Below are 22,981 nucleotides of genomic sequence, written 5' to 3'. Positions count from 1 at the left end.
GCAGGGCCCCGGCGGCGGCGGCCGGACTACAGCTCCCGCCGTTCCGCGGGGCCGCCCGGAAGGGCCGCTGCTGCCGCCCGGAAGGGCCGCTGCTGCCGCCGGCTTCCTCCGGCCGCGCCGGGCGCCGCGGGGCTGGGCACGGCCGCGGAGCAGCGGAGCCGGGCCGGGCCCTGCGCTGCGCTGCCCGACCTTGCGCTGCCCTGCCCGGCCCTGCGCTGCCCTGCGCTGCCCGACCTTGCTTTGCCCGGCCCTGCCCTGCGCTGCCCGCTCGGCTCCGCTCCCGCCCCGCCCCGCCGAGGACGTGGCCCAGCGCCCGGAGGGAGCCGCGTCCTCCTCCTCGCCCCCTGCTCGGGCTGGGCGGCCGTGCCCGCGGCGGGAGCGCGGCCCGGGCCTCCCCGGCAGCCCGGAGCGTTCCCGGAGCGTTCCCGGAGCGTTCGGGTGCTCGGGGCAGCCGCTCGTCGTTCTTCCCGGAAAGCATCCGGCGGCGCACCCGCGGTGGCGCACGGTCTGCTTGTGCTGGCTGCCGAGGGTCCTCGGTGGGTTTGCGTTGTGCCGCTGTTCTCTCGGTTCGGAAAAATGGCATAGGGGTCTCTGGGGGGTGGACTGCGCCCCAGTCGGTTTGGGGTTGTTGGGGGTTTGGGTTGGGGTTTGATGGGGTTTTCTTTGATTTGTTTAAATTGCTGTTATTTTGAAGAAATAATAGTTTCGTTTGTTTTGCACTTTGGAATGTTAAGGCTGCCGGCTTTGGAGGGCAGTAGGGTAGCATTAAGGGTGTTTGTTTTGAACTTAAGGTGTCTTATTTTGCCTTTAAGTGAAAGGATAAGGAGAACTTAACAAATAAGGGTGAAAGCCTATCAAAAGCTTACTCAGAATACCAGCTGGCTGTAGGTAAATGGTGGTCAATAATTAGATGAGGCAGTCTAACATACTAAAAGCACTCCTTTTCCTTTCATAAAGACCTGTGCTTCACTGTCTTCAATTCTGTGGGTCATCCTTCTGACGAGCTTTTGCTCTTCCTCCACCACAAAGTTACTGTGGTGTTCTCACAATAATTAGAAGACTAACTTTTTTTCTGTGTCAGAAAGTATTCTAGAAAGAAGACCTGAGATTGAGAAGCTCTGGGGAACAGATTATTTCAATAGTAAATGCTTTTAAAAAAACAAAAAAAAACCCAAAAAAAAAACCAGGTGACTTTAAGGTCAAACCAGGTCTTAGCTTTAAAAGGACTCGGTATCTTGGACAAATAAGATCTGTATTTGCATATGTTGACATGAAGCAAGTAGTAAATCTTGTGCTTTGGGCTGCGGACTGATTACCCAAGGAAGGAACTTTTCCCCACAGCATTGCACAACTGGCAGTGTTTTGCTTTCCTCAGGACAGCTCTGTTATCTGCCTGGTGGGAGGGGAGGGAGAGCCAAGGAATCTCTTGTTTGACCAGCAGACTGGCTCACAGGCCTGTGAGGATCATGGAGCTGGGAAACTGGAGTGCCTTGGCTTCCCTTCTCAGTGCAGCTTGCATGGGGGACAGCCCTGAGCTGTATGGTTACTGCTGCACTGTGTGCTTCTTGTGTGGGTGCTGAGTCTTCCTTCACTGGTGCTGAGAAATGGTCTGGGACCTCAGGTGAAGGTGGTATCAAGACTGCTTGCAAAGTTGCCTTTTCAGGGCTAGTCTTGCCTTTTCACAGCTCCAGTTGTAGGCACTTTTTTCTCCTCTGTGTGAACCCAAGCAGTCTAGACACATGTCCTTACAAAGAGGCGCTGTGTGCCAGCTGGAGCAGTGGCAGTGTGGCTCAAGAGCTCCTGGGCTGTGTAGAGACAGATGGTGTCAGGTCTTGTACAGCCTCACTGCATTTGCCCTGGATGAGAATGGAGGTGTTCAGGTGTGACGTACGATAAATGTGACTCCAGTGTCTCAAAGCTGTCATAGCTGGGTCTGTGTTACTCAGAGAATGTCCATGCCACACTGTTTTTGGAGGTCAGATGTGTTGTCAGTTTCCACAATTGTTTGCATATCCAGCAGTAGCTGGATATTGCTGTTGGTCAGGCATGTCTCATCACTGAGAGAACAGGGGAGACTGCTTGCAGTGAAAGGTGTCTTGATGAAAGCTTTAAAAGGAGGAATAAAAAGTCTGTGTGAAATAAAGAGTTTCCAGCAGCAGAAATTTGGGTGAGAGACTGGACAATGACTTACTTTCTTCAGGTGAGGTTATGAAACTGAACTTGAAAAGACTTCTGTCAGATGTGCAAATAATTACAAGCAGCACCTGTGGATACAAAAGGACACACAGGCATCATATTCTATCTTATTTCAGTACTGATCTTTTGGGGGAACAGAGGTAGTGCTTTATTTTACCTCTGCTCAGCATTCAGAATGTTTGCAGTGTTGGCATGTCCTCTGAAATGTGTGGTGAGAGATTCATCCCCACACTGCCCAGTGGGGCCGTTTCCCAAAATCTGTTAGCAAACATCATCCCTCGGCCATGCTAGCTCAGCTGGGGCATTGGAATGGTGTGGCATGGAGCAGCATGAGGAAACTGTATGTCTGCGATGGCCTTCCCTCAGTATTGATAGTTTCTGGTTGTCTCAAGGTTGAGGCAGGTGTCACCCATGCCCTACAGGTAGGGACAGGAAAGTGTGACTTGTGTGCTGTACTAATGAGTTGGGGACTGATGGAACTGTAATGTCAGGCTTGAGAATAAACAGGAAAGGATTCCAGCTGTTGGATTTCAGCACTGTCCTCACAGCTACTTCCCTTTTTCCATCTAAGCAAGTCCACTCTTGGGTATATTCCTTCAACAACATCTTAGTGAGGCAGTCAGATCTCAAACCCTTCTCCAGCCATAGCCAAATTCTGCTCTTGTGGCTTCATCACCTGTCTGTGTCCAGCCAGGTAGCAGCAGAAAGCTCTTATTTGTGGTCACGCTCTAGTTACCATGTGTGTAAATGGTGCACAATGGTCTTTAATGGGAGATTGCTGGAAATTGGTAGATCCAGGGGATACTCCTTTGGTCCTGGGCACTGAAGAGGCATCTGCTAGGAGAGAACCAAAAACAAAGTGCCGCGGGGGTACTGGGAGAATAGGAATAACAAGATACCTTAAGCCATAGAAGTTACTGAGGAATGTACAAGTGATGAATGCGTGGTGGTGTGAAACAAGTTGGAAAGGCATGGCATGGAGTTCTTCCATCTGGATTCGAGCTGTCTGGGGAACAGAGCTGTACTTCATACATGTGTTTTAATTCAAATTGGTTTTCTTTTCTTCTCCCTTCCCATCTTCTTCTGTTTAGGGGGGCAGAAGAATGACTTAATCACCATCCAGCCCTTGTGGCCAAATCAGGAGCAGGGGTAGGGCTGCCAGGAACATGGCTGTGCCTGGAAGCTTACGGAGGCAGCCTGCCAGCAGAGGCCTTGTGTCCCACTGCACCCACCATCATATTGTTGTGTTCCTGCTGACCTTCTTCAGGTAGGTTGAGTGTACCTCTGCTCAGATATTTGTATTTCCACCCTTGACCTCCAGAGGAGATTGGGCCAACCTGTGTGTCTGTGTGTTTCCTGGCAGTTATTCCCTGCTCCATGCCTCCAGAAAGACATTCAGTAATGTCAAAGTCAGCATTTCCAACCAATGGACTCCCTCCTGCCTAAACAGCACAGCCCCCGAGCTCCGGCCATATGAGGTAAGGACGCAAGGGAGAAGGAGGTGACAGGAAAGGTGGGCAGCTGCCAGTGGGCTGAGCCTGTGGAGCTGAAGAGGCCCCTTTAGGTGTTCCTCACTTCTCAGAACGTGAGTGGAAACTTCAGGTGTTGGCATTGTAGCTTTATGGATCACCAGGCGATGCTGAATGCTTCCCTAGTGGTGCCCAGAGAGAAACTTCTCAAGAAGCTACAGTGTTCCAATGGAAATGGGGGCTCCAGAAGAGTCTGCAATAGGCAGTAGCATGGAGGAGGGGGGAGAGGAACTCTTCCTCTGAAGTGTTGGAGGCAATAAACCAAAGCAGTTAATGGGCTTACAGAGGGTTCTGTGAAAATCCTGGCTGTGCTTTCTCTGTGGCAGTAGTGCTGCTGCCAGCCTCTTAAAAGGATATCCAAATTAGGAGAGTAAACAGCTGTCTGGCTGTGCTAGCTGTTTATCCTAAATTGATGGTGAAGAATGACATTTTATCTTGCATCTGAAAGGCCTCATTTCCATGCTGAACATCCAGTACCCCTTGTCTGTAAAAATCCTGGTTTCAGTTAAAGCAGTGGGAGTTTTGGCAGTGCTTGCTGGCAGGAAATGAAGTTTTAAACTGCTTGGTTTTCACAAATGGGAAGGCAAGAACTACCTCCTGGCTTCTACCATGGGGGTTTTAGGGCTTGTTTTTTTGTAATGCTTTGTCCTGATGCTTTTGAGAAGTGGAAGAAATCTTGCATCAAAAGCTTGGTCACAGGCCATGAGATCTATTAGGGCTGGGAGTTCCAAGTCAGCTGCTGAAGCATTGCCTGCATTAGAAATCATTGGTTATTTGAATGTTTGCCAGAAGGAATAGAAAGATGATAAATGCTGACTTCTTGCGATAAGTGAAAACAGTAAATTTGGCTTGTAACGTGTTCAGGATTTTATAGTATGGCCGAAAGGAGTGAGCATCTCAGGGATGCTAAAATGAAATAGGTCTTTATATTTAGTTCTTTAACCAATATTCAAACAACTATTACATTCTGGAAGCTGTTTTTTTTAATATATAGATGATTTGGTATTTGCTGGATGTTAAGATGCATGTGTCTGATCAATAAAAATGGTCAAAGTAGTATCAATTTAGGTTACATCTGTTAAACTAAGTGGATATATGATTAGTGTTGTTCTGGATGTTCTCCTGGAGAGGTAGAATAAAGCTGAAACTGATAATATTTGAGTTAGGTACATCTGTAGGTCAGGCTTGGGTTGGGTTCGTTTGTTTTCTAATGGAGGCATGGAGGAAGGGAAGAAAACTGTGTTCTGATTAACTGTATTAATTCTTCAAGTTATCCTCAAAGCTTGCTATTTTTTTTTATCTGATGTCACTAATCTTTCTTTGGGGACAAGTGAGACTTTCTCCCTTTTTTTTGATCATATTGAAACTAAAGTGAAACTCAGGGTAAGCACAAAACCCAACAACATTAATGATGACTGGAGTTTGTTGTAAATAGCTTTAAACCAGTCTATTTCTTCCCCTCGTTGCTTTTGTGCTCTTTCTTTTCTGTTTGTATTCTGTCATTTTTTATTTTGGCTGCTGCCACAAATACTTTAAGGGAATTATTCATTTAATGAAGACAGCAAGAGAAGTACAGAAGAGATGCTGCACATAAAACAGAATATGCCTTTATTGTATTATTCATTAAAATGCTCATCAATGTTTTAGAGTAAGAAGCTGTCTAACAGTTGCATGCTTGTTAGAAGTAGGGTTTGTTTTGCCACTCATTTGTCTTGATCCAGTTTTGAAAGGAGCATTTCTCACTTCTGGCTTGCTAGCTTGCATTTTAGAAGGGAAGCAAAGTGTCAGTGGACATTTTCTGCCAGAAGATAATGCCAAAATTGTTCCTGATTTGATAACTAAAGTGTTGGAGAAATGGGAGCTTGCTTGAGCCAGATGCTGTTCTGCTTTGCAGCTGGGGTTTTCATTGAAAAAGAGTAGAATGAGCTATGCCTCTCCCTGTTTACCTGCCCAAATTTTCCCTCTGTAGCTCTGGAACAGCAGCCATTTATTTGCAAGTGCAGAAGAAGCAACTCTCTTCCTGGGGACACTGGACACCATCTTTTTGTTTTCCTATGCTGTGGTGAGTAAAGCTAACCCCAAGCTACTCAGCTTTGGCTGACTCCTCCTGGGGAGATCACACCCACAATAAAGCTTAGTTCAGAGGCAAACCTTCTCTTCCAGTTTCTGTTAGTTCTGCCCGTGCCTGTCATCCATGTGAAGATGTTTGTTAACAAGCACAAGGGAAATACTATCACTTCAGAATTTCTTACACCCCTGTCACCGGGGAGGACTATTTCTGTCTCTCTAAGACTTCTCAGCTGAATTCTTTGTAACAAAAAATATAATGAGCAGCTAGCTACAAGCAAGGTTTCTTTAGTGGCAGAAGAAGTGGTTAGAATCGAACTGTAAGCTGGTGTAACAGCAGTGTTTGGATTAGTGTGGCCTTTCTGTGTAGCTTTGAGTCTTACAGCTGTAAGGTGAGAATCCTCTGGCTCAATTTAATGCTGTGTTTTGTTCTCAGGGTCTCTTTGTCAGCGGCATAGTTGGGGACCGCGTGAATTTACGCTGGGTTTTGTCTTTTGGCATGTGTTCCTCTGCTCTGGTGGTAAGTTGGAACATAGTAGTGGGTAAAAATTTGCCAAAGGGTTTCTGGGTAGGGTTTTGCTGCAGGGGAGAAGAGGCTCTGTTTCTTTGTGAATCTGCTCATGAGCTGTAGCTGTACCTCAGCGGTCTCAAAGCCTGCAGGTCTAACTTGGTTCTGGATGCATGTACTGCACTGTCTGAAGCATGGAGCATAGAAGAGTCTTCCCTTCCTGAAATGTCTAGCTCTGGACACTGTGTCATAAGGAAATTCCTAGGTTTGAGACAGTGTCTAGAGACTTGATGAAGAGCTTTTGTTCAAGGTTAGTGTTTTGGGGCTTTTGGGGACTGTTTTGTAGTATAACTTAATCTCTTAGACCATGCATGTTTTTATTGAGGCTTTTTCTTCCAAACACAATCTTTGCTCTGTTCTTTAAAGGACATCCTAATAATACCAGGCACTCATTTACTTGTTTTATATAACTGCCAAAAGGGTATGTGTCAAAAAAGAATGTCTCTTTAAAACAAAAGGTGTTTTGTGTTCAAGTTCAAGCCACTTCAGATAAGTGTAAATCAGTTTTATCTCGTGGTTTTCTGGTTATTAAAGTAGTGGTAAAATCTGTGGAGTGTGTTTATTTTACTGGTGGCTGCAAACCCGACTGTGGCCTGTTGTGCTCTGCAGACACATGAATACAAGTGTGCATCAAGCACCCTCTTCCACAATGTGTGTTTATTTTAGAGCACTTAGTAATTTGAGACCTGGCTGTATTATTTGTATTAAATTTGGTGAAGATACATGACCTGTGAGCGTTCTGTGTTTACAGATAGCTTCACAGATTAGCATGTCAATACAACAACAGATCAAGAGGCTACTGTATTTTTTTTTAGTGTTCTCATTGAAACTATTTGTGTTTTTCTTCTCTTCTCCTGTTATAACTGTGCTGTTTGGGGAGACAGAAGTCTTGGAGAGGAAGTGCCATGACAGTACGTTTGTCTCTGGAGGCAGAGAAGTGCTGGCTCAGCAGAGGGTGCTATGAGCCCTGTGCTGTGTCTCAAACAAGGCCAGCCTGGCCTCTGCCCTGGCCCCTGCACAGCTCCCTGAAAGCTTGTGCCTTTTTTTGGGACCTCACTCCTGCCTGTCTTTCAGCAGTAGCCTTCTCTGTTTTCCCCCTGCTCTCCCCTAGGTGTTCTCCTTTGGCACGCTCACAGAATGGTTGCATTTCTACAACAAGTGGTTCTACTGCTGTCTCTGGGTTGTGAATGGCTTGCTGCAGTCCACTGGCTGGCCCTGTGTGGTTGCTGTCATGGGAAATTGGTTTGGAAAGGCTGGGTAAGTTGTTTTCTTCAGTGACTTGCTTATCTGAAGTGCTGAGTAACAGATTGAGCTGGAATTTTCAAACCAGAAAGGCCAACTGTTAGATCATAATTAAAATTAGGTAGGATGAAATATGTCTTACTTGTTACATTCTCTCTTTCACTTTTTTTCTGGAGCCACAGAGCAGCCTGGTGTCAGCACAACTGTGTGTATTAAAAGCATAGGTTCAAGCTTCAGAAATCCCATAGTGTAGAGTGACTGAATTTTAATTTTCATACCACTGAAAAACCTGTTTCTTCTACTTAGCCATAAAGAGAGCTAATGATAACTGAGTCATCGTAGGCTCTGTTCTCATTTTGGGATATTGCAGATGAGCTCCAGTCATAGTTTGTTACTTCATTTAACACAGATGTTGCAGGGCTCCTGCCTTATCTATTTGGCAGCTCCAAGTTACATATTTTGTTTTAAATGAACTTAGAGCCTCTTTGAAGTGGTCAGGGAAAATGGTGTAACTATTCATTCAGTTAAAGTTCACTTGAATGTTTTGTTCTTGTCCTGTTCTTAATGTCATCTGTCCTCACACTGTTTGCTTCAAATCTTTTTCCCCTTCTGCAGGAGGGGTTTTGTCTTTGGACTCTGGAGTGCCTGTGCATCTGTGGGAAATATCCTTGGGGCATTCCTTGCCTCCTGCGTTCTCAAGTATGGCTATGAGGTAGGTATTGCTGCCTGGCTTCTAGCTACACCTGCATGTCTGAATGGGTTATGAGACACTGGTTTTTATCCTTTCTTTGAGAGATAACAGCCTCATGTGTCCAGTTTCATCTTCCTGAATTCTGTGGAGGCAGAATAGAAAGGCTGTTCCTTTGCTGACTCTTCCAAGAGACTGATGATATTAAGGAGCTCTAGTGTCTCATTGTACCTTCTTCTGGTTTGGGTGGCTCTTCAGAGTCATCCATCACAGGTTCTGAGTTGACTGGAGTCCCTGGAGCTGGAAGGGCATGGAGGCATAGCTGCTGTGACTGGGAAGAGGCCAGGCTGTCATGTGGCAGTGGACAACTGAGCATAGGGAATGGGAGTGACCCAGCACATCCATAGCATGAGGCCTCTGAGGACAGGCTGGGAGAGCCAAGCTGGTCACTCTGAGCATGAGAGGGCTTCCAAAGAGAGCAGCCCTCAAGAGCAGCCTTCCAAAGCTTGGGAGAAGATTGTTGAGAAATCAGAGCCAGAATCTATTTCCAGGACTGCACTTTGAGAGAGCAAAAAAGCAATGGCTGTAAAGTGAAGCAGGGATGGTTCCATTTGGATGTTTGGAAAACCATTTTCCTATTATGTATGTTAAGCAATGGAACAAGGGGACAGAACCTGGAGGATCTGTCTTTGGAGGATTTCAAAAATCTGATAGACCAAAACTCTGAGCACCCTTGTCTAAATTTGGTGCTTGACTCTTCTGTGAGCAGTCCCTTCCAATAGAGCTGGATCTCTGGTTGTGTTGGCTCAGCTCCTTCCTCATTGCGTCTCCTCAGCACAGATAAGCCTAGATAGGACCAAGTCTGTTCAGGAGAAGCAGAGATCACTTGTTTCCAGGTGTCATGGATGCAGTCTGGGTTGTTGTAGCAGTGTTTGCTCTCTCATGAGGTTGGAATGTAAAGAAACCCTCATTAGAGGTGTATGAACCTTCCATTTCAGGTGACTGAAAGTGCTTTAAAAAATAATGGTGTTTTTTTTTTTTCTCCTCAGTATGCTTTCTTGGTGACGGCCTCAGTACAGTTTGCTGGAGGAGTCATTGTGTTCTTTGGGCTCCTGACGTCACTGAAGGAAGTGGGTGAGTGGAAGAGCTGTGCTATTTCAGTCCCTTCATGGAGAGCAGATCTGCAGCTTTCTGTGTAGTACTACTCATTCTGACAGCATTTATCCTCAGGGCTCTTATCAAATGGTACTGCACCTTAGTGCATTTAATGGAGCAAATGCTTTACTTGCCAAGATCACACTAAATGCTACCATGTGTCACGTGAATAGGGTCTGGATGTCTTTTTAAAGTGAAATAAAACAGCGTGTCTCTAACATCTCCACTAGGATATGCCTAATAATCAGTTTTTCTTCACCTGAAACATCAGTATTTATTAAAGAAACAGCAGGCAAACTGATAACTGGCTATTGTAGGAGAAAACTATGGCAAGCCTTAAGTGTGCAATGGGAAGGAAAAGTAATTTTGGTCTGCAGGTCTCCTACAGCCAGATAAATAACTCTGGGGTTGGACAGGTTTCTTCTCTGAGAAGGTGGTAGGCAAGTCAGAGTGCAACAGGGAAAGAAAAGAACTCTGGGGCTCTGACAGGGCCGTGGAGGGGGTTTCTCAGGTGCCTACAAAGGCTGTAAAGCTGGGAGCTCTAAAGCTGCCATAAAGTGTGCTCATAAGAGTGCTCTGCATCCCAGGAAACACAGTGCAGTTCCCAGGCCTTCCATTCCAGCAGAGGCGTTAACAGGCAGCAGATGTCTGAGTCCCTGCTGCTGCTCTCAGCCTCCACGCTCAAGGGAGGTGGCACCTAGGGCCAGGGCTGAGGATCCCAACCCCTGAATTAGGGGGGAAATGCACTAATATGTTGTGTCTTCCAACTGATGGCCAGACACTCAGAACAGACAAAGGCGACGCCAGGATCACACAATACTTTCAAGAGCCCTAGAAGACAAAGGGTAGAAAGTGGCGGCACTGCAGAACACCATCTAGAAGAGTTTCTAAGCTAAACGAGGATGGAGGTATGGGAGAGCAAGGGAACTGCTAGAAGGTAGAATTGCTTAAAAGAAGCAAGCATAGCTTTAGAGTGGGGAGAGGGTGAACAGGCTGTGGCCTGTTTTTCCTGTTGCTTATTCCTTGTAAAACGTAGGCCTCCCTGAGCTTGGAGCAGATGAAGATGAAGCCAATGTGGAAGAAGATGCCAACAGACCTCTAATGGGCAATGATGATGTAGATGATGATGACCAGAATTACTCCATTCAAGCAACTGACAATGACAACCAGCCCAAGGCCATTGGCTTTTTCCAGGCTTGTTGCCTTCCTGGTGTAGTACTGGTGAGGACACAGATTCTTAAGTAAGAACTGACTTATCTGTTGAACATAAAGCTGGCTTTTTGTGTTGTCAGGATTTGTACACATCATTGTTGATGTGTTGACCATACATTGTAGTGGTTGGCATCTGACATCTCATGCTGTTAAAATGTTGGGGTTGGGCCTGCTATCCTTGTGTGCATGGATGATGCTGTGTGAGTGGGTGGTGTGTGTTGCTTTTTCCTCCTGGGAAGATTACATGCATGGAGTACATGTAATGAGCCAATGAAGTGCAGCAGAGATCCTGCCCTTCCTGCTGTGAATTTGCAAGGCAGGCCATGGCCAAAGGTAGCTGTATGATGCTTCCTTGGTAAGATAAGATGCCTGCCCTGAGGAATGGGGTTCTCACTCCTAACTGAGCATCATACAGAGCACGATGGCACTGATATTGAGATTTGGAGATTTTTAGTTATCTTAAAGCAGAAAGCTGGCCTGAAAAGCTTGAATCAGCATGATGTAACATCTGGTAAAGTGTGCAGGGCTTTTTATGAGCAACAGGAAACAAGGCCTGGTGATGCAGTTTCCACATATCCTTGTCCTATCCTTTGAAAACTCGTGCTTTTGTATCAGCAGTACTGCCCAATTCACGTTCAGCTGAAAAGTAACCTGTCGTTAAAAAACGATGTTAACCTTCTGCGTCAGGACACACATTCTGTGTGTCCCCTGAATACTAGAACCAGTGCAAGAAAGGGGGCAAAGTGGCTGCTCAGCAGAGCAGTGGGAACTGCCTGGATTTGTCATGGAGCAGAACTACTGAATGGGCAGTGTTCAGGTACCCTTAATGAGCAAACAGTTGGCTGTTGTGATTGAGGCAACAGGAAGTCTAGAAGGGATGGGTGCACTGTCAGTGTGTCAATTGCAGGACAACCACAGTCCTGTTGTTAAGGCTGTAGTTGAGGGATAGCAAAAAAAGCAAACATATCTTGAGTTCTTTCCTGCTTTGGCTAAATGCCTCACACAAAATGTTAGTGATGGTGTCTGCCTCAGCTTGATGTGACTTTTTTCACTGGCCTGAGCAAAAGCAGATAGCAGCAACTGAGGTTGCTTGCTTTGAACTTTGGGTTTTGGGGATACATTCCATGCCCTAATCCAGCAACCTGAGCATCTCTGAGTCAGAGTTTTATCTGATGTCGGCTTAGTGCCCAGCCAAACACGGGTACCATGTCAGACTGGTGAGAGACCAAATACTGAGAGAATCTCCAAAGCCTTGTCAAGATTCTACAAAGAATTTATTTGACATATTTTTTCTGTAGCTCCTCTCATCTCCTGCTGAGTGATACAGTGGAAGAGTTCTCATACATACAGCTTTCCCCTGAGCCTGTAGGAATTCAATGTTTAATCACTCAGACAATCTGGTAGACAGTTTCTTAGGTGTTGTAATAAATATCACTTTGTACAGTGCACTTTTCACACCCAGAGGCAGGAGAACCCTACCAAACATCCCCATGTTTTCCATGTATGATGGAAATTAGTTTGTTTCCTATAAGAGTGAAAAAACATTAATAATAGAGCTAACAAGTCTGTATCTATTAAAATAGTATAAATTCAGAAGAGATGATTTTGTGGAATTTAATATATAAAAAGATTTGCTTTCTGAAATTCAAAATCAAGTGTCTGTATGCACAGAGCCTCAAATGTAGTGCTTTAAACATCTTCATCCTTGTTTGCCTTTTCTGATGGGTTCCTTGAACTGCTATCTTTACTGAAGTAGGGTGATCTGTCCCTCTGCATGCTGGGCCAGCAGGCCCTGAGAACTAATCTTTGCCACACACATGAAAGCTCTGAAAGAGGAGATCTTCCAGCTAAGGACAAATTGAGCCCAGCAGCCAAAAGAAGGTTGTCACAGCTGTTGGGTTTGGAAGCCTGTGCTCAGCTTTGGCCAAACCTTTCATCCCATGTCCTGGAATACCTGCCTGGGGATTAGGAGTGAAGCTTTCTCTTTTGGTCCTGTAAGCAGATGAGCCTTCTGAGCAGCACAGAGGAGCCACTTCACATAACTTTTCTCAGCATGATGCACAGATGACTAAATCTCAAGCTTGTTTTTTGTCATGTGGCTGGCTCCCTTCTCTTCAGAAGGAGAATTAAATTTTCTTCATTTTTTGAAGCCTGGTGTCATTTCTTCTCAAAATTACACTGAAAGTGTTTTAACCCATTGCATTCAGTCATAAAAAAATAACCTTCTTGACAGTGATTTTTGTATTCCTGGGCTCCCTTTGAAGTTCAGCATTAAACTTTCATGATGCTGCCTTCTTACATGAAATTCGGAAGTGCTTTCCCTTGAAAGCTTTAGCTGGCTCCAGAGTTTTATGGAAATAAGCAGAATGCTGTTTGCATTTCCCAAGTGCTAACTGCTCACTGGCCCTCTCTTTGTTCCAGTACTCCTTGGCCTATGCATGCTTGAAGCTGGTGAATTACTCGTTCTTCTTCTGGCTGCCCTTCTACCTCAGCAGCAACTTTGGATGGAAAGAAGCAGAAGCTGACCAGCTTTCAATCTGGTATGATGTGGGAGGAATCATAGGTGAGTGAGCAGGGGAGTGACACCTTCTTGCTACTGCCTCCCTGGTGTTTGAGAATGAAAGACAGTGGATGCAGCCAGAGCAATTGTGTTCAGTGGGATCTAGCTGTTCACCTAATGTGGGAAAAGTCTAGGTTTGTATGTGGCTGCTTGGCTTGTCTTTTTTTCCTTAAACACAAAGTATATGACCCCCTAAGGAGTTAACATAACTGATGACCACTGTCCTACTCTTGGAAATTACCCCCAGCTGGCATTTTTTTTCACTGACTATGATTTCTTGATAAGTTTTGTGTACAAAATGGGGACCCCTGCTTGCTACTTCTTCTGAAAGGTACCATTGGGGAAGATTTTGCTCTGGACTTGGTGGGTTCTGTACTGTTCTGTCATTGCAGATCTCAGGAGAGCAGGCACCAACTTTGTTATGTTCAGAAATTAAACGTAATTGATTTTATTTCTGGTGGCTGCAAAACCTGACCCGGTTCCTTCAGAATCAAGAGTATATTCTGAATATGTGTTTAGACTTCCACTCTCCTGTGCTCAGGTTCTAGCTTTATTCCCTTGTCCAATTAGCTTTCCTATAATAGATGTCCTTGTTTTGGACCATTCAGGGTCTGCATTAGGCTTTCTCAGCATTCTGGCTTTTACCAGCAGAGGAGTTCCTGCTGAGGTACCAACAGTACATAAGGTGATTTTTATTTGCTTTTGGCATTTGTTGCATTCAGTTGCATCTGCCCTAAGTAGGTGAGACAGCAGGGAATGAGAGGCCCCCATGTGTTAATGTTTTCCCTGTGAGAAAGAGCTGCCTTTTCTTGCACTTTCAGTTAAAGGAGCCAGCCACAGTGTTCAGCTTGCTTAATCCAGGATTGTGGTGGTCCTGTAGGGGAAGAAAAAGGAAAGTAGGAGCATTGGCTAGTACCATGCCAGAAAAAAAAGAAGCAATAAATTCCCAGTAAAGCAGTATGAGTAGTTTTCTCTTTAAATTTACTGTTGTGTCTGTGTCTGGGGTAGTAAGGGCAGGAGGCTTACCTCTTGGGATTTTAAAGGGAGTGTGTATTGATGAGGAGGCCACTGCACTCAGGGAAATGAGCTTTGTTCAAGGTATCAGCATTCTGAGCCTGACAGTGAGACTTCTTTTTTAACAGGTGGGACTATCCAGGGCTTGATTTCTGATGTGCTGCAGAAGAGAGCCCCCGTGCTAGCAGTGAGCCTGCTCTTTGCTGTGGGCTCTCTCTTTGGATACAGCCGTGAGTACTCCTGTGCTGCACAGGGATAAGAGGCTCATTCAGTACCTCCTAGAGAGAACCAGAGCACAGCCTGTTCTCATTATGTTTTCTGGTCTTCAAACTCCTTCTGGATCAGAATGGTGCCTTTTGGTCTATTTTGCTCAAGTGTGACACTGCACAGAAAGAAATCTGTTCTCTGGTTAATTGCATGGAAATGAATTCTCTGATTTCCCTGGAGTGGTGAGTTATGGTACTGATCCTTCTCCAGTGTCAGTGAGATTTTTGGCATTGTCATTATGTCAACACCATAATTGGCAGAGCAAGAAATCTCAGGTGTGTCCCTACACTATGAGGAAAGAGAATCTATGGACAGATCTGTGCTGGAGTATATATACACTACTCAGAGTCAGGAGAAGCTCTTAGACTTCACTACTTATACTTCTGAAAATTGTGAAACTGGAGAGTTTCTGCCTCTTCTATCATAGATATAGTTCTTGGTGCCCAGCTTTTGAAAGGAGTCTCAGGAAAACACAGGGTAAGGAGACAGGAAGATGTAATTTCTGTGAAACATCTATGAAGCACTTCTAGGGATGACAGGTTTGTGTTTTCACACAATGTCCCGTGCTACAGAATGATTTGAGATTCCATTCCATCCCATCTCACTGGGATGCCATTTCACTTCTCTGTGTGTTCCTCCAAAATGGGGTGGTGGTCCAGACAAACTTTTATAGAGCACTTTGAGATCTGTGGGCAGAAATTTCTGCTGGATCTGGAAATGAGCAGTGTGGCTTTTGGAAGCGTGCAGGCTTACTCAGATGGTCTCAAAGTAAGGTCAGTAAGTTACTATCACTGAATAGCAAGGATTGGGTTTAGTGGAGTTTTTGTAGGCTCTTGTGCTAACTCATTGCTTTAAAAAGTGAATTGGCAGAAAACATGAAATTATTGCTGGTGAGGTTTAAAGTTTGTGACTAGGTAACAACCAGAGCCCCAGATGCCTTGTGCTTAGCTCAAAATGTGCTACTGTCCAGGTAGATACAGAAGCCTCCAGTGATCCAAAGTTCCTGCAGTGTGATAATTCAGCTTCCATCAGCCAAAACAGGAAACCTTATTGTACCCATAGTGTGTTGCACATAAGAGTGAAAATGGCCTGAGAATATTTATAGAAGAGGGTGCACCTTGCCTTGTGCAGTAACTTGCCATGTGTGGGCCCTGAGTGGAAGGGAGTGAGGAATTCAGGTGATGCCTGTAAATGAGATACCAGGGAAAACTGTCTGAAAGGCACTGAGGGGCTGTAGTGGAAAACTAGCTGCATGTTCACATGCTGCTGGAAAGGCAAGGGGAACCTCTAGATGTTCAGACATGGCTTTGTAAGGAGGAATTAGTGTTTTGAAAAATGTAGGAAGAGTGAAAGGGCTGATACAAGTGCTGAATACTTTTTGATGAGAGAGTTGGAGACGAGTCTGACTTCCTCAGAGAGATAGATGAAGGATTCTCTTCCTATTCAAGTTTTATTTACACTCACCTGGTCTTTCTTTTGCAGGTTCCCCAAACAGCAAACCTATCAATGCTGTGATCATGGCAATTACAGGTAACTTCTCAAAATCCACTCTTATGCTGGTAGACATCTAAATTCATTGCAGAACAATCAGTAGCACCAGCCAAGTGGTGGTAAGGTGTTTATGTGTGTTGCCATGTCTGCTGGTTTTGCAGAAGGAGTGAAAACTGGGCCCAAATTTCTGTTACCTTTCAAAAACAGCTGTAGGAAAACTGCCTTACAGAGGGAGGTATAGAATATAGACTGTATAGAGCTGAGGCGATCTGCCTCGGCTCAGTATGATGGAGGTGGATTTATGCCAAAATGCCTAGCAATGATCTGGTATCTGAGGAAGTGGGTATATGGCAGAGTCATGAGCTGCAGCTCAAACTTGAGGGTGTTTGTCAGAATCCAGAATAGCCTGTGTGCTGTGAGAGGTCACAAGCTTTTTGTGCTACCACACATACTGTGCTGTGTTATGGAATTAGGCCTGCATGAATAGAGCCTTTCTTTCCAAACACTCTTATTTCAGAACTCTGTCCTGTTGTTGTGGGTCTTTTTTTTTTTTTTTGCCTTCTATCTCTTCCATGAACCTCTGGAGACTGAGGCTGTAGCATGAGCATCCATGCTAATTAAAATGTTCTTGTTAGCTGTTTCTGCTACAGATACTCAGGGTGTTTCATGAGTGTGTGTTTCAGGTACCCCTCTACCTGCAGTTAGTCTCTGAGCACTGTCCCCTAGACTTAATTCTTGTCCTGAGCTTTCATGGTATAAAATCTGTGTTTTGAAGATGTTTTGTTGAGAATCTATCTGAGTATTTGTTTTACATCAAGGCTATTTTCTTGTCACTTCCAGGATTTTTCATCGGAGGCCCTTCTAACATGATCAGTTCTGCAATTTCTGCTGACCTGGGGCGTCAGGATCTGGTGAAAGGCAGCAGCGAGGCTCTGGCGACAGTCACAGGAATTGTGGATGGAACAGGCAGTATTGGTGCTGCCATAGGCCAGGTGAGGCTGCCAAAGGGAAAGAGAGGTCTGGGGAAGGAGGAAAAATGTCTCTTGGGGTTACAGATGTTAGTGCATTCCTCAATTCAAAGTTGTGTGAGGGGAGAAAGATAGGGTTGGGTTTTTTATAAAAAAAAAACCTTAAGAATGAACCTAGGGAACCTGTCTGTTTTAACAAAGTTTCCAGTGGAAACAATGTAATTAAGAACTAAACTAAATATTCACAGTGCTAATGTTAAGGCACTTTGGTAATTTAAGTGAATTTTACAGACTTTCATATCCTGAACTTCAAAAAGCTTTGCAAAGAGTGAAAAAAAGTATTTTGAAGTTTGAGACTTTTTTTGTTTTGAGGTGATAGGCAAACCTTCTCTTACAGAAAACTATCTCTGAAACTGAGTAAAATTGGAATATCTAGTATGAATGTTACCGTGTTTATGAAATTATTTAAAATTTGCTCTTATTTGTGCTTTCTCTTTTTATCTGTGGATGTCTTTTACACTTTGTAAATCCAGCCCCACTTGCTTCAGTAGTCCTTACAGTATGCTGCCATGTCTGAGGAGTAGGGTGTTGAAGAGGAGGAAGCTGACATTGTGCCCACTGGGGATGTTTTCTTCTTAAATACAAGTGTTAGCTACGTGAAAGAACACAGTGGTGCTTTTGGGAGGACTTAGTAGAGAGATTGGAGCCAGTTCTACTCCAGGCATCCTCCAGTGTGGTAAAATAACAAGGATGCAGGCCAGGCATGCGAGTTTCTTTTCTAGAAAGAGCTTTGGGTTTGTGCTTGCCATTGATTGCCTGATAAATGCAATCATTCAGTCACTGTTTTGTAGGACAGATGCTGCTTTTCTCCTCTGAATGTGGCAAGTTACAAGTGCTTTAAGGACAAATATCAGTGCACTGTTACACTCAGTGTTCTTCTGGCATGGTCTCAGTATTTTTGTCTTCCCACACACATACCATCCAAACTCACGTCATCATAAAAAGTGGGTCTTTGGTTCCGAGAGATTCCACCTGCCTCCCCTTCCAACACTGCATTTATCCCAGCAGAGACAACCACGACGTCATTCCGGGGGTGTGTGAATGACAGCAAGCGCACAATGAGCATGTTGGAAATTCAGATCCTGTTCTGATATACCCAGCAATGAAGAAGGGAGGCCCTTGTGCAACATCTGTGTATAAATCTTCTAATAAGAGATGCATTTTCTTGTGTGGCCTGGGCTGCCCAATTGAGCCAGGGTGCAGCTCAGAACAAAGTGTAGTCTCAAGTGTCTTGCCTAGCTGAAGGGTTAAGTAGTTACTGGTAGCAGAGCTCTTGAAAATGTGTCCTGTGTAATTTATAAGCCATTTTAGAGCTTTTAGTTCTTCTGAGAGTACTTACATCCACTTATGTGCCAGTGTTCCATGCAAAAACCTCGTATTCAGCAGAGTCAATTTATCACCCTTTGAAACTGTAGTTCAGTTCTGTCTTTGTGCTGTTCTGAGTTACTGTAAAGCTTCAGGGTGGTGTCTCTGCTTTGCTGAAACTGTGGGTTTCATACACAAAAAGACTGCTGTCCTGAGTCATCCCTTCTGACAGGAAAAGATCAGTTGGAGGATTTTGTGATCAGCACTGTGTGGAGTGCCAAGAGCCCACAAAGTCTAGTAAATGAAAGTGTCATGCCTGAAAGTTATGCTTATCTTCCCAGTTTGAACAATAATTTTTCCTTTCTGTTTAGTATCTAGTGTCTTTGATCCAGGAGAAACTGAAATGGATATGGGTTTTCTATTTCTTCATTCTAATGGTAAGAAATCACCTTTTTTAAAAATTCTTTGTCAATTTTTGTGGGAACCTGAGAACTGTGACTTCTGATACCATTCTCAAAGTGGCCTGTGGTGTGGCTTTGCCTCAGGTTGTCTAAGTCAAATGAGTTCATTTTGGATCCTTTAAAGTCATGTTACCCAACAGGAACTGAGATTGTAGCAGAGACACAAAAGTACTTGGCCAAAAATGCCTGTATGCATTTCCTAAAGCTCATAGCACCTGACTTCCAAGGCAGGGCTTCTCCCTCCTTCATCTCTGTGATATGTAATTTCTAATATTTTCAGAGAGCTGAAGTTAAGCTGCTTGTTTGTTAGGTCTTGAAGATTAGTGGAAAGAGTGGTGAGGGTATTGAAATGAAACTAAAAATGCCTTGGCCCTGTTTTGGTGATGGGACAGAGAGCTGCTGAGGCCCTGATGTCCTCAGCATCACCACAGTGGTGAACGCTGCACAATTTACTTGGTCCTCCCTGCTGGAAATGCCAGGAGATGTCTTTGCATCTGTGCTGACAAGGGAGAAGGCCACTTTGGTAACCAGCAGAGGTGGCAAGGAGGAAGGTCACTGAAGAGCTGGAGACCTCATCTTTCTGAAAAAGTGATCATGGCAGCTGAAATAGTATGAGCTTTCCTGCAAGCTCAGCCATTCCTCTGCTGTGCCACTCTGTCATTGCTTTTCTAAGCTTCCTGGGATGGCTTTGGACGCACATTGGAGCAGGGCTGGCTGCAGCTCTGGTTGCTCTGTGCTCATTGTCCTGGATTTGCTTCTTTCCACAGACGAGTTCAACAATCCTGTTCATTTCACCGTTGATAGTGAGGGAGATCAGGTTGCTGCTGCATGAGCGGCACCTGCGAACGCTGGCAGAGTGAAGTCTGCTCCCCTCTGCCAGGACTGCTGTGTGGAACTGACAGCTGGGACACGCCTCAAGACTCTGGGAGACTTGTTTGTTACATCCTCCGGGTTTGGACTGATGCAAAACAACTCCACAAGACTTGATTGACTCGCCTTCGGTGAGCTCAGTCGTGAAGCACCAAATGCCTGTCCTGAGACCACCTGTGTCATGGAGCTGCTGACCTAAGCCAGACAATCCATGGGACTGATGGATTGCCCAGCCTCCCAGACCCTTCCAGCAGTCACACCAGGGTCTTCTCTTGGGTGTCCCATTCCTATACCTTTTCTTATTTATTTCTGGATGTGCTGACCAAAGTCAGCTCTTTAAAACTGACAGTTTTTGGGAGGCTGTCTTGCAATGAATCTTGATGCTCTTTTGTGCTGGTGAAATCATACAGTGCAGTTCATGGATAGTCCTAAATTTCAGATCACCTTAGCTTTTAGAAAGGCCAATAATAATTATTTGGCATTTACACTGTCCAGTTGTTTAAAAACTGCTGTTGCTAAATCTCTGCACAGATGGACCTCTGCTATTCCCTTGTCTCTTGACTGTTACATATTCCAGCAGAGTCACATGAAGAAGTTACCTCTGTATTTGTTTTTAACATTTTTAATGATGTTACTAATCTCTGAGAAATGAGATTTCATTTTTTTTACTATTGAAGTGGACAAATAGCGTGCAATACTTTATGTAATCTCTGAAATAAGCCTTAATAGGTCCTTTGTGTCTAAAGGATCCTCGAATGGCTTCAGGGATCAGTAATGGGACGCAAATACTTTCACTACTTTGTTTATTGAACCTGACCAATACTGACCAAAATGGGTGTGAGGTGACCTGAAGGAAACTGGTGTTACTGACTTCATACTCTTTGGGCAATTGCTCATCTCAGCAAGCAGGATCAGAATGGAATTAAAGGAATTTAAGGGACCTGGGTGCTCTCAGACAGGGGCTGAAGTGTACTCATGGAGTAGCATTAATGAGCAGCTGCTGCTGTCCCCCTCATGCTCCTGTGGCCATGGCTGCATAGGGGATCTCAAGCTCCAGGGTTTGGAAGCTTGAGTTGTACCTTGAAGGGAAAGGTAGATACAAGTCTGCCTGCAAGCACTAAAAACAAGTGGCTGTGCTTGGTGTGGTGGTATTTGGGTGCTTTGCAGTACTGTGGTAAGTGGGATGACTGACTGACTCTTGTAACATTTGTTGGTGATCTTAATGGGATCACTGAGTAACTTCTCAAAAAAATGTTTTGTGTTTATACCTTGAGATGTTTCATTGTAATTGGTCTGTGCTAACCTGCAGAACTTGTGAGCAAACACTCTAACTAGTCAGTGCCTGGATGGAGATGGGGAACAGCAGAAATTAGAGCTGAGAATTTGAAATTTTGTAAATGGGAATGGTTGCCTTTTCAAAATGTACATTTATTTTATTTTATTTTTTAATTGATGAATGTCAGTTTTTAGTCTGTGTTGATTGTAATGATTAGTGCCTTACAATTTTACAGTTTTAAATGGTTGCTTGGTGGTTGCTGCTTCTGTAGTTATGTCTCCATGCACAGCTTTGCTTAATGTGGAGCTCAGTTGCCCCATTTTATACTTTTTTGGGTCTTTTTCTCATGGTGGAGGTGATTGTTGCATCTTTTTGTTAGCCCTCAAAGTATTTCAGTGTTTGGGAAAATGATGCCCCATTAAGCTGATATGGGGCCCGAGTCCTGTTCTTGACTCTTGTCATTCCCATTCCAATTTTTGCCTGTATAATTACAGCAGGAGACTGAGAATCTATCATCCTGTTCTCAGAATTATGCCCTGGGGTTAGTGTTCACATCCCAAGCTACTCATTAGCCCCTGTACAAATAGAATGAAAACACTCTGAAATTTAGTTGTAAAATTGATGGTGGCACCATTTGCCCCAACCACAGCATCTGAAAATCTCTGGTTTCAAATTCCAACCTGGATGAACTTTTTGGCTGCCTCTCTGGGCAGCAGATATGCTTCTGATGAAAGGCAGATTGGGGAAGGGATGTTGCTGAGGTTGGGAGGGAGGAGAGGCTGGTCCTTATAACAAATGGCTTCCTGAAAACAGTTCTGTCCCCTCTTGAGAAGTGTCAGAAGTGATGGAGCGCCAAGCCCAGGCTGCCCAGCCACTGCATCTGAGTATGCAGGGCTTTGAGGCCACCCCCAATTAGTGAGGCATGCCTAAGGCCTGGGATTGCTGCTGTCCTTCTTGTCCTGGGTTTTCAGTTCTGTGTATTTCTCCAGGGTGCTCTGAGGGAGAATGGTTTTCAATGTGGTCATGTCTGAACCGACCTCACGTGAATAAACACTTTGACTTGATCTGGGCTTGTTCTTCTGTGTGCTTTATTCCACTCTCCCTGGTGCAGTTCTGCTGAGCATCCTCCTCTTCCTCCCTTCCTCCTCCTCACAGGTCTGGCTCTAGCAGCTGCTTTTCACTCAGCTGCTGTGAAGACCTGTGCCTTGACTACTGCTTAAACCAAACCCTCATCCCAGCCTAAAAGGAGACCTAAAAGTGTTCCCAGGGCTGCAGTTTGGCATTCTTCCTGACCAGGCTCCCAGGAAGTTTTGCGAGAGTTCCCTAAGAGAGATGGTGTAATAATGGTCCTAAAGGTACCAGACCACATACTTGATTTTATTAATTTATTTCTTTGTTTTTCTGCGTGTAGAAGTCAGGTGTTCTTCCCTTGGAATTAAATGTGCCCTGTGGCTGCAGGCCCTGCTGTGCCTTCTCTCCTGTGACTCATTCCATTAAACATGAATCCACGTCTTTGCTTAGCTGTGTTTAAATGGACACAGTGGGGAACTTGGTAATTGTGTTTATGTTTTATAGTTTATAATAAATTCCGAATCAGGCACAATACCAGACCACTGGAGAAACTCCTGTGCCTGCATGTTCTGGTCTCTCAACCCCAAGTAGTTTGGTGGTGCTATCATGCTATTCCTCAAGGAAATTTACAGTTCATGTTTTTACCCCTTTACTGTCATTTTTTTCCCCACCTACTCATCAGGAACTTCCCAGCCTACTCTGGAAGTACTCTGAGGAAGGAGTAGAGCTTTGCTTGAATATCTGAAAATGCTGATAATAGCAAACCCCATCACTACCACCATGAATGGGATCTCCAGAACATAATGTGTGGGCAAGAATAAGAGAAGGGATTGCTTAACTTCAGAAGTGCAAAGAAAATGCATAAGGAACTGATCTCTGTTCCAGACTGAATGCCAGGATGTGGCAGACTGACCAAACTGATACTGAAAGAAAAAAAGGTGTGCTTCAGCCCCGTGACACTTGTCTGTGTCAAGGAAGGGC

The 22,981-nt window shown here is 44.8% G+C and overlaps 1 protein-coding gene across 2 annotated transcripts; it reads left to right on the top strand.

Moving 5' to 3' along the window:
* Positions 1 to 343: 343 nt before the first annotated feature.
* SLC37A3 (solute carrier family 37 member 3) lies at positions 344 to 21,993 on the top strand. Of its 2 annotated transcripts, XM_021551942.3 has the most exons (16): positions 344 to 536; positions 3,288 to 3,463; positions 3,560 to 3,674; positions 5,695 to 5,787; positions 6,229 to 6,312; positions 7,245 to 7,271; positions 7,472 to 7,617; positions 8,218 to 8,314; positions 9,340 to 9,424; positions 10,482 to 10,666; positions 13,079 to 13,220; positions 14,360 to 14,461; positions 15,981 to 16,028; positions 16,830 to 16,981; positions 18,694 to 18,759; positions 19,551 to 21,993. In XM_021551942.3, the coding sequence occupies exons 2-16, from the start codon at positions 3,363 to 3,365 to the stop codon at positions 19,641 to 19,643; spliced, it is 1,536 nt and encodes a 511-aa protein (XP_021407617.1). In that variant the 5' UTR covers positions 344 to 536; positions 3,288 to 3,362; the 3' UTR covers positions 19,644 to 21,993. The 2 variants fall into 2 exon arrangements, with proteins under 2 accessions (XP_021407617.1, XP_021407618.1); XM_021551943.3 differs by lacking the exon at positions 7,245 to 7,271 and having other exon boundaries at positions 345 to 536.
* Positions 21,994 to 22,981: the final 988 nt, after the last annotated feature.

Source organism: Lonchura striata, chromosome 5 (genome assembly GCF_046129695.1).
Source record: "Lonchura striata isolate bLonStr1 chromosome 5, bLonStr1.mat, whole genome shotgun sequence".
Classification (NCBI taxonomy): Eukaryota; Metazoa; Chordata; class Aves; order Passeriformes; family Estrildidae; genus Lonchura; species Lonchura striata.
The sequence above is the reverse complement of the archived record's forward strand: the minus strand, read 5'-3'. Positions and strand labels throughout refer to the sequence as shown.

What these genes read in the sequence shown, in the direction of transcription:
- SLC37A3 (XM_021551942.3), top strand. Translation starts at nt 3,363, where the DNA reads ATGGCTGTGCCTGGAAGCTTACGGAGGCAGCCTGCCAGCAGAGGCCTT. An exon ending in AATTGGTTTGGAAAGGCTGG is followed by an intron (nt 7,618 to 8,217) that starts GTAAGTTGTTTT and finishes CCCCTTCTGCAG; the next exon opens with GAGGGGTTTTGTCTTTGGAC. An exon ending in GCCTTCCTGGTGTAGTACTG is followed by an intron (nt 10,667 to 13,078) that starts GTGAGGACACAG and finishes TCTTTGTTCCAG; the next exon opens with TACTCCTTGGCCTATGCATG.